The sequence below is a fragment of the Artemia sp. Qi Xiang Cuo genome, chromosome 5, assembly GCF_049724085.1.
Source record: "Artemia sp. Qi Xiang Cuo chromosome 5, ASM4972408v1, whole genome shotgun sequence".
Classification (NCBI taxonomy): Eukaryota; Metazoa; Arthropoda; class Branchiopoda; order Anostraca; family Artemiidae; genus Artemia; species Artemia sp. Qi Xiang Cuo.
In genome coordinates, this window is record NC_142798.1 from 81,675,179 (window position 1) to 81,694,011 (window position 18,833).

Genomic DNA, 18,833 nt, shown 5'->3' on the forward strand with positions numbered 1-18,833 from the left:
TGTTGTGGTTTACCTTGTCACTACTACAAGCAAAAGGTTAAGAGAGACATGCAAAAAGTTAGATTAATTTAAGATCACTTAAAGTCGACGCTAGTCTACCTTGGGAGATGCACTAGCGTCATTCATATTAGACCTGATCACGGAAATCCTGGGAATCTTCCGAAAAACAATATACCAAAAATGGCTAGCAATCATGCCAATATAGAAGAAATATTAGAACGCCTGGAATTCTGGGTGGGGTGCCAGGGGTAGGAATCTTGCTAGCTGAGCGCTAGAAACAGGGATGATATGATGTCAGAGGGTTGTCGTAGAAACTCAATGATAATTTCCCTATTATTACAGCTTTTTAAATTATCTCGAGCAAGACCATTTCTTAACCTCCTTTATCAACTAGCCGAAGTCCGGATTCTGTCCCCCGGAATGAGTAGACACTGAGCAAACTCTTCCACAGTGTACGGGATAGGTAGGAACAAGAATTTCTCGAAATATAATTTTTCCGCCTTTGCATGTTTTGATGTTTTTGCTGAAAAAATGTGCCCTGAGCTGCGTAAGGACTGAGACAAACCGCTCGGTGGATTGAACACTCCCTCAAGGGCGGCCAGCAAGCGGGTCAGTACCCTAGTAGAGGGAGGGCCTCCGCGGGGAATCACAAAAACAATAAGAATATATTTAAAAATTAAACACTTGAAAATTACCGCTTTGCGCAACGAGAAAAAAAATATATGCATAAAAAGGGCAGTGTTGAGCTGGCAACGAAAGAAATAGGTCCCCTCCCCACCCCACCCCCAGACGCACCCCCTCCCATGGAGTCCTCTATGATATTGTTTATATTTTATCATTTTATAAGTCATAATAATGCCTAAGATTTGCATATATGATCAAGGCACCCTCTGAAAATGAATGTTAGATGGTGGGTGGAATCTATTGAAAGGATATTGTGAAATCTAACATCCCACTCGAAGAGATGGATATTTTCGTTAAAATTCTTTCATTAATAGCTCTTAATATGGTTTAAATATACAACTAATATAAGCTCACCCGGGGGCTAGGGTCTGGTGCCACATGATGATGGAAGGGGGTGATGCCATGGCAGTGTGAAGTGTTTCGTGGGATATTATGATTGGCATGGGTTGCAAAAACCTGAATCACGGGATTTAAAAGTATAGTTCTAATAGGAAATGTCTGAAATATTTCTTGGGGGGAGATGTGGCGATGTCCGGTGGTTGTTTAATATTATCCATAATTTACCAAGGTGGTATGCATTGTCATTGACTAGTATATTCCAGAGCGGAAAGATAAGGTGGGAGGTGTTAAATGAATTTTTCACTAGAGGGGGAGTGAAATCTAACAATACTCAATGAAACTGTGCATTTCGTTATAAGTCCGTCAAAAAAATATCGTAATATGGTTTAAATGTATCACTAATATCAGGTCACCCAGGAGATGGGGTAGGGGCAGTTGCTGTTTTCAGATGGGTGAAATGCCATGGCGATGTGGAGTATTTTGTGGGGGCATCATGATTGGCTTGGGTTGCAAAAAACTTTTAATCACGAGATTTATAGACATAATTTTTAATTGGAAACGTCTGAAAAATGTCTTAGTGGATATGTGTTGTCAAGGTTGGGGGAGGTGGGTTATGTAATGTCATTGTGGGGTGAAATAGAGCTTAAAAGTTAGGGTGGACACATAAAGGAATTTTTCCCATGGAAGAGGTGAAAATCTAACTGGTATTCAAAGAAATGGATATTTTCCTTAAAAGCTCTTAATATGTCTTAAATTTGCATCTAATATCAACCTTATTCCTCAAGTATTGCATTCTAGAGGGGGGGGGGCGTATTGTCGCGATAGTGTGAAATATAATATCCCACGTAAACAAACGATACATTTTTGTTTTATCGTTATTAATATCTTGAGAGCAAATGTATCCTGGATTGTATCAAATTGGGAGAGTAACGCAATCATTCTAACGATGGCCAAACAAATAGGTTATCTTAGCTGTCATGCAATAGGTTAATTTTAGAATATTGTTCCAGATACAAAATACTAGAAATGGTTTCATGGACGACTTGGTTGGGGTCTTTTACCATTGAAAGGGAATGACATATCAAGCCCTGGCGGAGTCAAGAACTTTAGAAAAAGAAAAGAAATATGAAAGGTGTTTCGAGCAAAAAAGGAAACACCGAAAACAGAAAATGTCTTGGGGCTTTTGGGCAAAAAATGCCTAAATGGTTTTATCTGGCAGTGATAGATGCGCCGTGCATGCGTAAGATGCGCTGACCTTACATAATGTGTGTGCGCCATTAAGTTAATGAAAAAAAACGCTTTGGGGGTTTCGGGCAAAAAAAAGTATTACGTGACAGTGATGCACAATAATTACGTAAGGTGTGAGCTGTCATTACGTTACAAGTGGGGACCCCCATGGGCTCCTGTCGCAAAGCTACATATATGTTCGTTTGAAACGGGGTAAGTCGTGTGACGTCATTGGAGTCCAGAGGGGTGTGTCATTGAGTCTTGCCAAATGTGTTCCCTTTGTTAGAACTGGTGACTGCTTTGTGCAAGTTCGTGGGGTTAAGGACTCCCCCTGTTAACTGAACTTGTGTATTATTCCAACCTTACTCCAATTAACCATATAAAATAAAACTGGAATCCTGGGAATCTGGCCAGGGGCTGTCATGGGAATTTTGCCAGGGCTCTCATTGGAATCTTGCCAGGGTTGTTGTGACGTCAGAGGGCTCTCTTAGGAAAAGGGATAGGGCTCTCATAGAAGTGCCTATGACGATACTACTTGTATGATTTCAAATAAGTACTAGTTCACCTTTGGCGTAAAAATCAAAGGTTTGGGGGAGGGGGTTATTAGCCTTAATTTAAAGGAAAATGCTTGTTAATTTCGTTTTAATATCACTCTTTATTTATAAATTGTCTTTGTTTTAATTTACTTTACCAAATAGGCGAATATTAATTTTTGAAAATATTGGCTGGCAATATAATTTTTAAAACACTGTTCCCTGATAGACGATGGGCTTTAACAAAATGCCGAGACACACATTATAAATTATTTACAAAGAAAACATATTTCCAACCTTGAATATGCTAGCACAGGCTCTAATAAAAAATAGTACGCAATTATGTGATTTATTTTACGGGAGGTATCATTTTTTTTCTACCCCCAAGGAGTACCAGCCCTGGTCCTAGATAATGCAGAATGAAGATGGTTTAGGCCCATCCCACGTGAATCGAAAACTTATTATTCCTTTTATTGGCTTAACATTTCACACAAAATCACGGGAGAATCAATCAGGTTCTAAAAGGTACGGTCACTTGGTTCCCCTTTCTGACGTACGCTTAAGGAACAATATGATTAGCTAACAAAATAAGTTACTGACACAAATTTAATAAATTCAAGGACACTTACTACCACAAAATTATATCAAAGCAGTCTCTCTTTTTCTCATTGTGTTTGCTATAAGAAAAAAAAACTTACTATAAAGCTTGCTGAAGGCTGCATAGAACTCATTTATGTCCAATCTGTTGTTTCCATCGCTGTCTTCATACAGCAATAAATCAACCAGGCTACATCTATGAGACAATCGACTAAGTTGCTCCCTTGCACCAACCTAATATTTATTATCATTTATTTTATATAATTTATATTATCAAAATTATAATAATTAATTATAATATATTTATAATTATAATTATATTTTAAATATAATATTAATTGTAATTATAATATAATAATTAATTATTATAATATTACCAATTATAATAATCATTAAGTTACGTTATATTAAATTAAATTATATAATCTAATTTAATGTTTATGATGAAAATAATAATGTTATTTGCATACAATGTGAGAAAGTAATTTATCATAAAAAAACACATTCAAGTACAAGACTAATTCATGAGTTATTTTTTTTTGTAGGTCTGTCATTTATCTAAGACATTTTTATAGCGTAGCATAAATATTTTTAAGTAAAGCGCTGGTAATAATTACAGTTCTGCTTCATTTTGGTTTTGTTAAACTTTATATATATTTTTTTCCAACTTGAAGATTAAGGGAATTGAAATCTCAAAATTATATTGAGCTTTGGAATAATTTGGAGATAAGGTTTACCAGCCTGCAATTCTGATTGAGAACGATTTTAATGGGGAATGAAAATGAAAAAAAAATGAAATCAATTAAAAGTTGAGAGCAATATAAAACGTTTCAACGGGAGGAAGTTTTCTCATTTAAAAAACTAAGACTTAAATCAATAGAAAAAGACTATGAACAGAAAAGTGAAACCCAAAGCGAACACATATTACGTCATATTATGTGGTACCCCCCCCCTCGCGGTGTTTAAGTTTTCCTCAAAGATAGAGCGTGTGGTGCGCATTAATGAAATTCCACACTTCGTTATATTTTCTTTTTTTATTGGATTTTTTCTCTTTTTTTTCATTTCTTTTTTATTGAAAATGAAAATAGCTACAAATATCAATCAAGTTTATATGTAAAAAAAAAAAAATGATTTCTCATATATGCTATTCACTTTCTGAAGTCTTTTGTCCTTTCGAATTCATGGAAATCTACTGAAGCATAAAAAATTGAAGCCTGTCAACTATACGGACTGTAAATCCGTAATTTTGATTTCAATAGCGAGTTATATAATAAACTCGAGAAAAATGAGCTTACCATTGATTAAATTGATATATAGATTCAAAATAGGTGTAATATGTGTTTATATGTAACGGTAGCAGTGGATGATCGGAGGAGGTAGTTGTGGTTGAACAGTACCGATCGAAAAGGTTACGGTAGTTGTGTTAGCAGTAATTTTAGTCGTGGTAATAGTAATTATAGATGGAGGACATCTTGTAGTCGTAGTAATAGTTATATCAAACAGTTCGTGGTAACGAACTGTAAGTAAGTAGTGACCCTGCTCAATAGTAACCGAAACTCTAAAACATGTAATTTTGATATCAATATATATTTGAAAGTTTTGGCTTATTATGCTGCTTCCAAATTTATGAGTTTCATTAAGTCGAGTCCTACCCGTCAAAAGCTACGAGCCTGAGATATTTTGTCTGATTTTTGAAAACAAGGTAAAAGACCCATTAGAAGTCATACATTTTGGATGAAAATCACACCATAAGGTTCGACGTATCCAAGAACCTTACTGTAGAGGTTTCAAGCTCCTATCTGTAAAAATGTGGAATTTTATAATTTTTCCCAGAAGAAGGATCACGGATGTGTGTTTATTTGTTGTTGTTTTTTTGTTTTGTTTTCCCTGGGGTGATCATATCGACAAAGTGGGTCTAGAACTTCGGGAGAGGGCTCATTCTAACGGAAATGAAAAGTTCCAGCGTCCTTTTTAAGTGATCAAACAAAATTAGAGGGCTACTAGGCCCCCTCCTACGCCTTTTTTCCTAAAATCGTCTGATCAAACTTTAGAGAATGCTATTTTGTTTAGCATAGTTGAAAGGCAAAAAAACTATGTCTTTGGAGATAACATGATCCCCCACAGACTCTGGGGAAAGGTTCTTAAGTTATAAAGTTTGCCCACTATTTACGTGTAGCATTGTTATTGGGAATTATGCATTACATTTTTCGGGTCGGGATTGGAGGACGAATTTCCTGATGGGGGGGGGGGGGGGTTCGTACGAGGAGAATTCTGCATGAAGAGAGAAGTTTCCAGGTGGTGAAATTTTCAGGGGAAATCTTATACTGGGGCAATTTGGCAGAATTTCTATATGAAATTTCTTTATGTCTTGCTTTCTCTTTACCGATTCAATTTTACGCGTGGAGATGTTAAGGATAATTCTTCGGGGTAAATTATCTCCAGGATTGAATTGTCCAGAGGATATTTTCGTGGGGAGGGGGATTTTCCCGCGGAGTAGGAGCTAGATATCCTGGCTTTTTAAAATGATCAGAATGAAAAAACAAGTTTGTTCAGCTGAAAGTAAGGGGTGACATTAAAAATTAAAGGAATAAATACGAAGAGGGAATATTACGCATATGAGACCTCCCCAACACATCACTCTTTACGCTGAAGTTTAAATTTTGTCCCACTTCTTTAAAAACGACTCTTGAAACACAAGGGTCGTTTAATTAGAACAATAAGTAGCTTTCTTAAAGTGCTGAAAAACTTTGGCGTGAAGAGTGAGGTGTTGAGGAGAGGACAACCCCACTTATATACGTAATAATTCCTGTTCGATTTTAAGTTTTCATGTTGCTCCTTACTTTCAGTTGAAAAAATTTACTTTTTTTTATTTAGTGGCATGAAAGGTCGATATTCAAACGGTAGGAGCAGTTACAGCTGAGATAGTCATAATAAGAGTAGTCACACAGATAAAAGTCATGACAGGAATAGTCATAGTAGGAGTAGTCATAAAATATTAGGCGCAGAATAAGTAAAGGAGTAGCTGTGGTAAGATGAACCATTTTGTCTAGTTACAAGAATAATATAAGAAAACTATTGCAAAAACACAAGGGGGTAACAACCAACCTTAGCTAGTCTATCACCGACATCAGTGCTGACATTGAGATTTTAACAATATCTAAGGAATCACTTTTGAGAAATACAGAGTTTTTAAAACAAAATCCTGAGTTATTTTATAATAATAACATGCATGTGCTTAGTATACTTTTTAATGGTAGCAACAGATTATATACCTTTTCTAAGTTACACATTAATCATGGGAGAAGGTCCGGGAGTCTTTTTTGCTTAAGGGGGAGGAGGACTTGTTCTTCTAGGAGTGTGTTACTAGGCTAACATTTTCAGGTCCTGAGAAGTATTTGGATGAATGTTTTAAGGGAGAGTTACTATCTTGATTCTCTTCATTTGGGGTAATTTCTTAGACTTTTTTGTAATAGTCTTATAGTCTTACCCTCCATAGAGCTGGAAAAAAGGAGGGATAAGATAGTTTTGAGGGAGGGGAAAACATTTTCAAAGTATATAGTCTTTTTTGAAGGATTGCTATGCAAAAAATGGAAACAGTAAAAAAAGGGTTGGGGAAAGACTGTTATCGTTGGTCAGAATGATTGTAGGAGTAATGTTAGAAGCATTTGTGGTAATTATGATTATGGTTAGAATAGTAGAAAATTGTTGACAGTAGTTATTCTTTGACAGTAGTATAGTAATCATTTTAGAAGAAATCTAAGTAGGAAAGGCTATAATAGGAGCTGTAAGGGTTTAACCGTTTTAGTTTTAACCGGTTTATCGTTTCGGTTTAATCGGTTTAACCGCATTAGAAGAAGTAGTGGTAGTCATTGTGCAACTAGTTGTGCCGTTTTAGTAATTAAACTAAAGTAATTAAAGTAATTAGCCCTTTTAGTAACTAAATAAAAAACCAAGTTTTTGCAACTGAAAGGTAGGAGCAACATTAAAACTCAAAACGAGCAGAAATTATGCCTTATAAGAAGGGGACGATTCTCCAGAAAAATGCTCCTTAGTATATTTTCATTTGAAAAAGACTTTAATCTCTAATCGGTTTCTCGATCACCCCGGAAACACTCCCTTCCGTGGAATTTTTTCCCAAAAATCAAAACAAGCGGACAATAGCCCCCGGATATCTCCCTCGGAACATATCCACATGCAAAATTGAGCTGGTAAAGGAAATGTAAGGCAATTAAAAAGGATTTTGTATAGGAGTTCTGTCAAATTTGCCCAAGAAAATTCACCCCCGGAAAATTTTCCCTATGGAAATATACCCCAAGAACAAAATCTCACCCCCTGAAAAATGACTGTATGCTTCCCAATAACAAACACTATGCGTAAACAATTGGAAAATTTCATAACTTACAGGTCTCTCACCACGAACTGTGGAGGGGTCATTCTACCCCTTTAAACATAGTTATTTGATCTTATAACTAAACTGAACAAAATAGCTATCTCAAAATTTTGATAAGATAACTTTCGGAAAATGGGCATGTGACGGGGGCCAGCTGTCCTCCAGTCTTTTTGGCCACTTAAAAAGGGCACTAGAATTTTTGATTTCCGTTTGAATGCACCCTCACCCAATCTCCTAGGACCCTTATTTCAGTACGATTACCCCTGGAAAGAAAACCTTGATTGCTTGCTTTCAGCAGTCCACTTGATTGTTTGTTGTCTACTTCAATAATGTATTGGAACAAAATTTCTCCCCTTCACAGATCCTTTTTGCTTTCGTATATCTGGTTAGAGCCTACACTTTTAAAATTTGTCTCGCGTTCCTTGTCAACAGAGAAGTCTTGTGACAAAAGCACGTCTAAGCTGCAATGACACAAGTCGAGCGATCCTGTGAAAGTACCCGCCGTATCTTGTGGTATTTTATGAAAATTATATTTTATGAGGCAAACACAAAATCCTGTTCCATCCCAATCTATTCAAAGCCTCCCTCTTCACGCTCTCTCGAAAAGTTCCCATTTCCCTTAAATATTCCCTAATGCAATCCTACCATCCCAGAGGGGAACGACCATCCGCATAAAACACGCATCCGCGATCTCTCTTCTGGCAAAAATAGCGAAATTCTACGTTTTTGTATATAGGAGCTTCAAACTTCTACAATAGGGTTCTCTGGTATGCTGAATCTGAGGGTGTGATTTTCATTAGCAATCTTTGAATTTTAGAGGGTTTTCCCTCTATTCCAAAAATCAGGAAAATTTTATTCAGCTCGTAACTTTTGATGGGTAATGTTAAACTTGACGAATCCTATATATTTGGGATCAGCTTAATAAGCTGATTCTTTTGATGCATCTATTAATATCAAAATGTCGTATTTTAGAGTTTTCGAGTCGCTTCTAAATTACACTTCTTTAATATGAACTGTTTGATGGACAGTCCATGTAGAAGTTGTCCAGGTAAGAATAGTCACGGTAGGAATAGTCGTGATGAAAGTAGTGATAGAAGCAGTCGTGGTAGGATGGACTGCAATTACCTTCGTTGGAGTAGTTTTGACTATAGCGGGAAAAGTAGCGGCAGTAGAGAAGTCGTGGCAAGCGTAGTTGTGACAGGAGTAGTCGTAATGAGAGCAATCATGGTAGGACTAGTCGTAGCAGATGTTATCATTGTAAAATAATCTTTTCATGAATAGTATTAAAAAAGCTGTGTATAGTAAAAGTAGGGGTACTAAAGCAATAACAACATTTGCAGCTGGGGAAGGCTTGGTAGGTGTGTTATTATTAGTAGTAGTTTCACTAGCTTTAATAGTTGTGGAAGGGGTATATATGATAACAGAAATCATTTTAGGAGTATTAGCCGTAAGATTAGTCGTGGTAAGAGTAATCACGAATGGATTAATCTTTGTAGAACTGGCAGCTGTGGGAGTGGTCGGGGGAGGATTGTTTTCAATAGTGGTTTACGTAGTGGGAATAGTAATAGTAGAAGCAGTTGTGGAAAAAGTAGTTTCGATATGGGCAGTCGGTGTAGCAGTAGTTATGATAGAATAAGTCATGATAAAAGTATTCATTCCAGGAATAGTCATTGTTATATTAGCAGTAGGACTAGTCTGGGCATGAGCAGTAATGATAGAAGTACCAGTGTTAGATTTAATAGCATTCATCATATTTGTCGTAATGGTAGTAACAATAGCTGCAATTTTCATTGTAGGCAAAGGTAAAATTATACTTCTGGCTAAAGTAAAATTATATTTCTGTAGAACGGATGCTTTCTCTAAAGTTAAAGACTATCAAATATCACTGGTTAACTGTATTGTCATTGCAATTGATTTATAATCAATTGCAATTTTTTTTTAATCAATCATTGCAATTCTTTTGATCAGCATTAAGTCATTTAAGAATATTTGTTCCCTAATGATTCCCGAGTGATAAATTGTTAAAAGAGTTAAATCTCCCACATTTCTTTCCAAAACTTCGCGGGGAATCTCACACTTCTGAAACCTACTTTCGGTTCTCCTCTTACGCAGATTAAAAACCTTATGCGGTCCTAATTTCAACAATCCTAATTTCTGTCATATTATTGTGCTCCAGCCAGGGGTGGATCCAGAATTTTTTAGGGGGGGGCAAAATAGGTTGATCCGATAAACTTGCGTTATGAGCAAGTTTAATTGACGCAATCTTGCGTTAATTAAGTAAATTACACTACTTTAGACTACGTTAGAGGGGGCGCCCCCTGGATCCGCCACTGGATCCAGCAGTAATAATAGATAATTTTTAACAATCATAATTTGAACCTATCCAATGTTTTTTTTTTTTAACTGGGGCATAAAGGTCACAAAAAGGGCGGAAAAGAGCATCATAAGTAACAATGGGTTTATTTAAAAAAAAATATATATATACATCATCGATTCCCTGAAGCAATGCTTGTGCGGGAGAAAACCCACCTAATAAATCAAAAAACCAAGAAACCAAAAAACAAAAAAAAAAGAAAAAAGAAAAAAAAAGAAATAGAAAAAAAAAACAGATAAGTTAAAAATGCCAGTATAACTGAAATTAATTCAGTTGAAAAATCCTTCTTCCAAATTCTAATGACTTTCTGTTTTTTTAATGATGCAGCCGGAGTAAAAACAAAATAACGAATGCAAAACACCTGAGAAACATTGCTCTTTACCAAGTTTGTGGAACTGAATAGACTCTGAAGAAATTTCTACACTTTTCGGTGGTATAAGCAAATTAAACGGTATTATTCTTTAATATCTTTCACCTTTTCTTTGTATTATATTGAACAATGGAGAAAAAATGAAATCTGATCATAGCCTTTATTCTTCAAATAATTTCCAAAGAAGGCAAAGGATATGAAGTAGTTTTGTAGATAAAGTTTCTTTTAAACGCATATCCCTTTCCAACCCTTTTATTTTATTCCTCTTTTGGGCAAAAATACAATAAAAGCCCCATTTCCCTAGGGAAATTATCCTTCGTCCTAGAAACGAGTCAACGCTAAAAATAAGGATGTTTCAGCAGCATCACAAAAATTGTCCTTTGTAATCTGGACACTTCTCTAGGCACTAATAATAAGTAATTTGGAATACTCCTGGTAAAAATGAAGGTATTGAACTGGCATGAAAAGCTATCCAATAAAGCATGCTCGGGATGTTAGTCCCAAGATAGGAATGTCAGAAATTCCAATAAAGGTGGTTATGTCATGTCTAAAACTAAAAGCTATTTGATGCATTCTGTTGCTGCAAATATCGTCAATGAGAAATGACAATGGTCCAACTTCCTTAAGAAACTTGGAATATGAACGATCAAATATAAATCACATTCGACTACCCCTGGCATGATAGAAGGACAGTACTCCAAAATTGAAATTTCTAGGCAGCATGTAAAACAGTTACAGTAAATATTGTGGTTCGATCAAAGAGCAATACACAGAAAACTAATTATAATTTAATATAATTATAATATAATTATAATATAATGTAATTACAATTATATAACAATACATAATACGTATAATAATAAAATGATAATAATATGATATAATAATATTATTAAATTATATGTATAAGCATAATTATAATGTAATATTGTATTATAATATGATTTAATACAGTATAATATGAGTATAATTATATATGTCTTGCATGACTGGTTAATACAGCTGGGACAGTGAATATACTTCACACATCTAGCAGTAAGCAGGGATGCCACCCGGTGACAAAAATTTACTAGATTTTAGTGACTTTCTGGTTCATTAGGGATTTATTCCAATAGTCTAGAGATTTATGTGCAAATTTAGTGATTTTTTTTTTTTTTAGACAATGAATAAAACCGCAAGATATAGTGACAAATCAGTAGGGGTGGCAACCTTGACACCCCATCTTCATTTGATTTTTTTCACGCAAAATTGGCTGGGTACCTGCAGAACCAATGCGACATGTAGCAATATTGTTAGAGGGTCTTATTTTTTGGAAATGTTTAAAACAATCGTTTAAAATATCTATAAGATCTGGAAGAAACATATATAAATATAAAAATGACATGGAACTGCTTGGGAGATGCGCGTTTTCTTAAGTTGTTTGAATTCTAAATAGATTCTAAATTCTACAAGACCTAACGACTTGCAAATGAGTATTTAGTTAGTTCCGGGTAACAAACTGTGACTACAGAATGAAACTTTTATATTGATTAAAGCTCTAAGAGAGGATGCTTGTTAAATCCAAATTTCTTTGTTTTGTTGAGCTATTTTCAAATTTCAAGCCGTAGCCTAAATATTGTTATTAACCAGACAGAGTGAAAGTCTAAGACACAATTTTTTGAAATTAGAAAAGGTGGAGGCTTAGGATAGCTTTGCTACCTGTCTTATGGATCTAACAAAAGGTACAAATAAATAGCCTTAGCAGCAAAAATTAGAAGTAATTTAGTTGTGAACAGTTAGAAAATAAGCATTTCAAATCAATTTTTTGCCATTTTGATTTACCAGTAATGTAGGACAAATTTGGACAAATTACTTTTATATAAGGTATACCTTACTTCCATATAACAAACTCCTGCTTGTTATCACCGTTGTGCTAGTTAAATAAAACTATGATATGCTATATATTTTTAAAGAAGCTAAAGAGCAAAATAAAAAGAAGTGGGTCTACATATGATAGGGACTACCGACCTCTTTATCAGTACCATGATTCCATTACAGGAATATGGTTATATCAAGAAATTGTTTGTCATGTCCACAGTTTATATAATTATCCAGTATGATCATTCCCTATCTCACCCATTATAAAAACCCGAACCAAGGTGCGAGTGCTCCAGAGAACGTTTTTGCAGATAGAAACATAAGCGGCATCAGATCTTTTCACGGGTAGACAAGTCAGACGCGAAACAATCGGAAACAAGTGGAAACCCGCTATTACGAATAATGCATTTTGTCTGGAAACAATCGGAAACAGACTAACCCGCTAATGCAGAAAGAAGCGGGAGGAGCTTTTTGTTCGTACCGAGAATGAAGACCAGAAATGATCTGCGATAAACTTACTGGATAATTCTATAAACTGTGGTCATGTCACACTAAAACTTACTCTCTTAAGTTCCTCAGCTTCTAAAAGTCCTGAATTGTTTTCATCAAAGTGAGAAAACATGAGACTAACAAGAAGATCACGTCCATGCGATCCTTCGCCTCCGTTGTTACCAGTTCCAAGCCGGGCATGATTCAACAGGAGTAAGTTATCCTGAAAATATACTTCTTGAGACAAATTATCAGTAAAAGACGTTTTTTTTTATTACCGTCATCGCAATCTTCTTTTTTTACAAAGTAACCCCATGATTCCAAAACAATCAGAGTTATTTTATTATATATTAGCTATATTTTGATGTTGAGAAAATATATCCTGAAACCTTTTAAAAGTTTTTATGTCATCTTTCTCTCTTATTACAAAGCCCCTTTATTTATCAATCAGTTCGTGGTAACGAACTGTAAGTAAGGAGCGACCCGGCTCAATAATAACAAAAACTCTAAGAAACGGAATTCTGATACGAATAGATATATCAAAAGGATTGAATTTTTATATTGATTTCAAATATATAAGTTTCATCATGTTTAGTCTTACCTATCAAAAGTTACGTGCCTGAGAAAATTTGCCTTATTTTCGAAAAAAGAGAGAAATACCCCCTAAAACTCATAGAACTTTAATGAAAATCACACCATCAGATTCAGCGTATCAACAGAGAACCCTCCTGCAGAGGTTTCAAGCTCCTGTCCTCAAAAATGTGGAATTTTGTATTTTTTGCAAGAAGAAAGATCACGGATGCGTGTTTATTTGTTTTTTTTTCCCAGGGGTGATCATTCTGACCCGGTGGTCCTAGAATATCGTGAGAGGGCTCATTCGAACGGAAATTGAAAGTTCTAGTGCCCTTTTTAAGTGACCAAAAATGGAGGGCAACAAGGCCCCCTCCCACGCTCATCTTTTTCCAAAGTCACCTGATGAAAATTTTGAGATAGGCAATTTGTTCAGCATGGTTGAAAAATATAATAACTATGTCTTTGAGGATTACTTAATCCCCCACAGTCTCCGGGGGAAGCGGTGCAAGTTATGAACTTTGCCAAATGTCTACATATAGTATTGGTTATTGGGAAGTATACAACTTTTTCAGGGGGGATTTTTGTCTGATAGGGGGGGGGGGGGTCGGGGGTTACGTGGGAGGATCTTTCCATTTAGGAGTTTTTCTTGGGGGAAGGGACATTGTTATGAAGGGGGTGCCGGATTTTCTAGCATTATTTTAAAAAATGATAAGAAATTAATTTAAAAAACAAGTTTTCAACTGAAAATCTTTTCGACCGAAAACTTTTCAACATCAAAACTTAAAACAGACAGAAACTACTACGTATATGATTGGGTTCGTCCCCTAGTCAATACCTCGCTCTTTACACTAAAGTACTTTTAGTACTCTCATAAGAGCTACTCTCATAAGAGCCAATAGCTCTTACGATTAAGGGGTCATTCTCGAAGAATTGGAAAAAATTCGAACTTTAGCGTAGAGATCGAGGTATTGACTAGGGGGCGAACCCTCTAATATACGTAATAAAAATATACGAATATAGAAGTTCGTTACGTAAGTTAATTCATAAGTTACGTATATTTATTACTAATAAAAACGTTTGTAAATAAAATTAAACAACTTTAGAGAAAACCCTTTAGCCAAAAAAGTAAAATTAATATACAAATTTTGTTTTAATTACTCATGTACGCTGAGCCAAAATCAAACCTGCATTAATTCAAAAACGTTCAGAAAATAAATAAAAAAACATTTTTTTTTTAACTGAAATTTAGGACCGACATTAAAACTTAAAATGAACAGAAATTATTCCGTATATGAAAGTGTCTGTCCCCTCCTCAACGCTTCGCTCTTTGCGGTAAAGTTTTACTCTTTCTCACAAAATCTATATTTTAAAACAATAAAAATCAGTGTAGTCCGTTGTCCAGGGGCGGATCCAGGATTTTTTTTAGGGGGGGGGGCAAAATAGGTTGATCCAACAAAATAATTAGGGGGGGGGTGCAAAATAGGTTGATCCGATAAACTTGCGTTATGAGCAAGTTTAATTAACGCAAAGTTAACGCTTGATTTAATTTAGTAAATTAAACTACTTTAGACTACGCTAGGGGAGGGATCGCCCCCTGGATCCGCCACTGCCGTTGTCCTTCCCTAAAACACGATAGTCCACCTGAGACTTTAAGCGGACAAGCCTATTAGGTTTAGGTCACTTGTTCTACATTTGAATTACTTGTTCTCATTAGAAGTAAAATCAAGTTGCCATTAAGCCATTGGCCAATTGGAGACAGAGCCAAGACAAGTAGTCTTATTGAGAGGCAAAGCTGGCGTAATACTTTTTCAATATTGTATGAAAAATGAAGTATATATAAATGGGTACCTGGAGAAATCTGTGAAAGGTAGATAGGAAGGACGCAGGGGCGTCGTTTGGGAGGGGCAAGGGGGAGCATTTGCCCCTCCAATAAGGTGGAGAAAAATCTATTATATACGTGTTTTCTTTTTTTTTCCCTTAAGATACAACTCTGACAGGAGTCAGGTTTCGCTTCAGAAGCCAGATTTTACAACACTCGATGATAGCTAAAGTTTGTCTTGGTGGTTAATTTTTGTTTTGGATCAGAGATGAAAAATGTGCTTTTCTGGAAGATATCATTGTGTTTGTAATCAATGAAAGCTTTATAATTAAAATTAATCAACTTAATGGAATAATAATTGCATTCATTTAACAAATAAAAACCAAATAATTAAATGAATAATTAAACATAAACAATTAAAATGAAAAACTACATTATTAAACTTCAATAAAATAACTAATAATTAAAGTAGATAAACAGTCTATGTTCAGCGACAATACATAATTAAGCCTTTATAAATAAAATTATTTAATAATAAAAAATAAAAAGTTGAAATAACGTTCAATTCGGCCTAAAATAAAGTTGATTATTTAGATGAGTAGAAGCTTAATGCAAATAGATAAATGAAAGGTTTTTTTTCATAGGTTCCCAAGAGCATTCTTCTTTCGAGAATTTTATTTTAATTTTTTTTTTCTTATACGGGACTTAATTTTCGCTTTCTTTCAGACTTTCCTGCTAAAATTCATATTGTGACGTTGCTTGGTATGGCATAATTTCCGTTTTTCAGTCCGAAATTAGCGTTTAAATGGCTTTTGTTTTGTAAGAGGTGAAGAAAGAGCCAAAAAGTTAAAAATGAAATCTAGTAGCTATGAGTACGGATCATCTTTTTGTCATTTTAACGTTATCAAATAGTCTCTGCGAGTTCCTTTACTGGAAAAGAACAACGAGTAATTATTTTAAAGAGGAAGTCTTAAAGTCTTAAAGACTCTCAAGTCTTAAAGACTTGAGAAAACCAACATATTTTTGTATTTATTCATACTAATGACCTGCTTTCCATAAGAAATATTGCCCTTGAATCTTTTGATATTCCAAACATTCAAAATCTTTCAGAATCTAAATTACCACTTAATCCCAATTTTTACAGCATTCGCTTACCGTTTTCTCACGGCGCAAATCGAAGGCAATCATACTTTTTCGTGATTAAATAAAAATAAAATAAGTTTTGTCAACTGAAAGTAAGGGGCAATTTTAAAACTTAAAACAGACAGAAATTATACGTATATGAAAGCAAGGCGGTATCCAGGGGGGGTTACCTGTTTTTGAACCCCCCCCCCCCGAAATTTTTGACCGAGTCGAAAATTAGTCTAAAAATACCTGTAAAAACAAAACCGCAGGATGTTAGACAAAGTCCACGGGAAAAAATCGGGTAACCCCCCCCCCGAACAAAAATCCTGGATCCACTCTTATATGAAAGGGGTTCGCCTTCTCGTCAATACCTCGCTCTTTACGCTAAAATTTGAATCGTGTTCCTTCCGAAAGTTTAGCTTTAAATTAACACTAGACACTACTAGATGGTGATCTTTACTTTTAACATCAACTTTAACTTTTAACTGTACAATGTACCCTACAATCTTGTATGGATCGTGTCAATCTATGGTTTAAAAAAATATAATCAATAAGGCTAGCTGTCTTACCATAATGTGAATACCATATTAACTTAGGGACAATTTTATGTCTAAACACTGCATTGGTCATAACTAGATTGTTATGCCAACAAAATTGAAGCAGTTTGTAGCCATTGCTATTTTTTTCCTACACCAACTTTACCTAGGCTAGAATACCATTTATCCCTATTTCTACCGATCTGGGTAGCCGAGTGGCCAATCAGGCTGATCAGGCCGTCCTAGCCGGGTGGATAGGTGCGCTGGATTTTGGATTTTTTGTCCGACAGGGCGAGGGTTCGAATCTTAGTGTATCCAATTATTTGGTTTGGGACGGGGGTCATTGGCGTGACTCTGTAAGCTCAGCCAGAGTCGACCCAGCTCTAAATGGGTACCTGAAGAAACTGGGGAAGGTAAACAGGAAAAGTGTGCGAAAGCACAGGATGATTGGCCCCCAACCCCCCCACTGCACCTCCTGGCTGAAAGGCCAAGAAACGGAGATCAGCACCGCTGGTAGGGACTGTAAAGTCCAATGCCGAATTCTTCACCTTTACCTTATCGATCTGGGCGTTAAAGTCTTTTAATAAATCACTATATTTCTACTTCGGACCCTGTCTATTCGTTCCTGTAACTGTAGGTAAAATTCATCTAAGTCACTACTATCTCTGTTAGTCAGTTGTACAGGGTCATATACTACTATGACTGATACCCTGCACTTTTTAGTCATTAAATGAGCTATAAGCATTCTATTATAAATACCTTCCCAAGCTAAACAGGACTTTGTTGTTTCCTTATTCATCATCAGCCTTACTCCCTGTCTATGTACCCCATCCTTTCTGCGTTAGTAAATATATTCTATATTATCTAATTTCACGTTTCCTATCCCTAGGATATGAGTTTTTGAAACTTTTAATAAGTTCAGTTCGAAGTGTCTGAATTCATTAGTCAAAATGTCGATAGGATAGCTATTTTTTTAAAGACGTAACATTCCAAGTTACAATTTTTATATTGTTTAAATCATTGAGATTATTTTGGCCTCAGGAAAATAGATAGTGTCAGAACCACCGCAGGACACGGACCAAGACATTTCCTCAAGTCTACAAAGAAGAGCGTAAGCCGAAAAAGAACTGGATAGAAAGAAGTCCCTGGGACCTCCAGTTTAAATGGAGGCTTCGTGCAATCCTAGGCCATTCTTGGTTAAACACAATTTTCGGTATTTAGCGATGCTTAGTCACGATCTAAATAGGTCACGACTTTGAAAAAATTCATTTATAATCCTAATTTTGAAAAAAAAACGTTTTTTATGCGAATGATTTCATATTTGTGTGCATATGCTATCATTCTTTTTACATGATTAGTATAAAAGTGCTTAACGCAGCAAATTACGTGCCCAACTTCTGAACCGACGATCATGGATTCGACTTGTGGAAAAGTCAATTTTTCATTGGAATTCCTTTTCCAGAGTTGAATGGTTCCAACACTTTTCACACAGATTACTTCAAAGTTTCTTGGGGCAAAAAATGATTCTGGAGCAAAAAACGTTCCCGGGCACATGCCCCGGGTGCAAAAATTTTAGTGCCGCAAAATTTCAAACAAGTATTCCAATGGTAATAATCATTTTCAAATTTTTTAAATTTTCATTTTGTCAAATAAAGTACAGGGTGCAGTTAATATATGTAAATAACTAATAGAATAAAGTGTAAAATAGCCCCCCCCCCCCTTTAAACCCCCCTAAATTTCTGTCCGACTCATAAAAAGGCACAAAACTGCGCATAAGCAATTTTTTGACGCGTTTTTTATTTCGATATCATTGGTACTTAAAAGAAATAACCATGTGTCAAGTATTACCGGTCTTTCCTCTGCGTATGACATGGTTGACCTCTGTGATGAATGATCTCGATCTGTGATGATCTGTGATAA

The 18,833-nt window shown here is 35.5% G+C and overlaps 1 protein-coding gene across 1 annotated transcript in view; it reads right to left on the reverse strand.

The window, feature by feature from the left end:
- The window catches only part of LOC148952619 (follistatin-related protein 5-like), a 183,543-nt gene that overhangs the window by 128,043 nt on the left and 36,667 nt on the right, over nucleotides 1–18,833 (reverse strand). The window contains exons 6-7 of the mRNA XM_089089239.1: nucleotides 12,934–13,083; nucleotides 3,482–3,614 (exon numbers count right to left, since the gene is read on the reverse strand). Of these exons, the coding sequence (XP_088945365.1) occupies nucleotides 3,482–3,614; nucleotides 12,934–13,083 (283 nt within the window). The remainder of the gene's footprint in view (nucleotides 1–3,481; nucleotides 3,615–12,933; nucleotides 13,084–18,833) is intronic.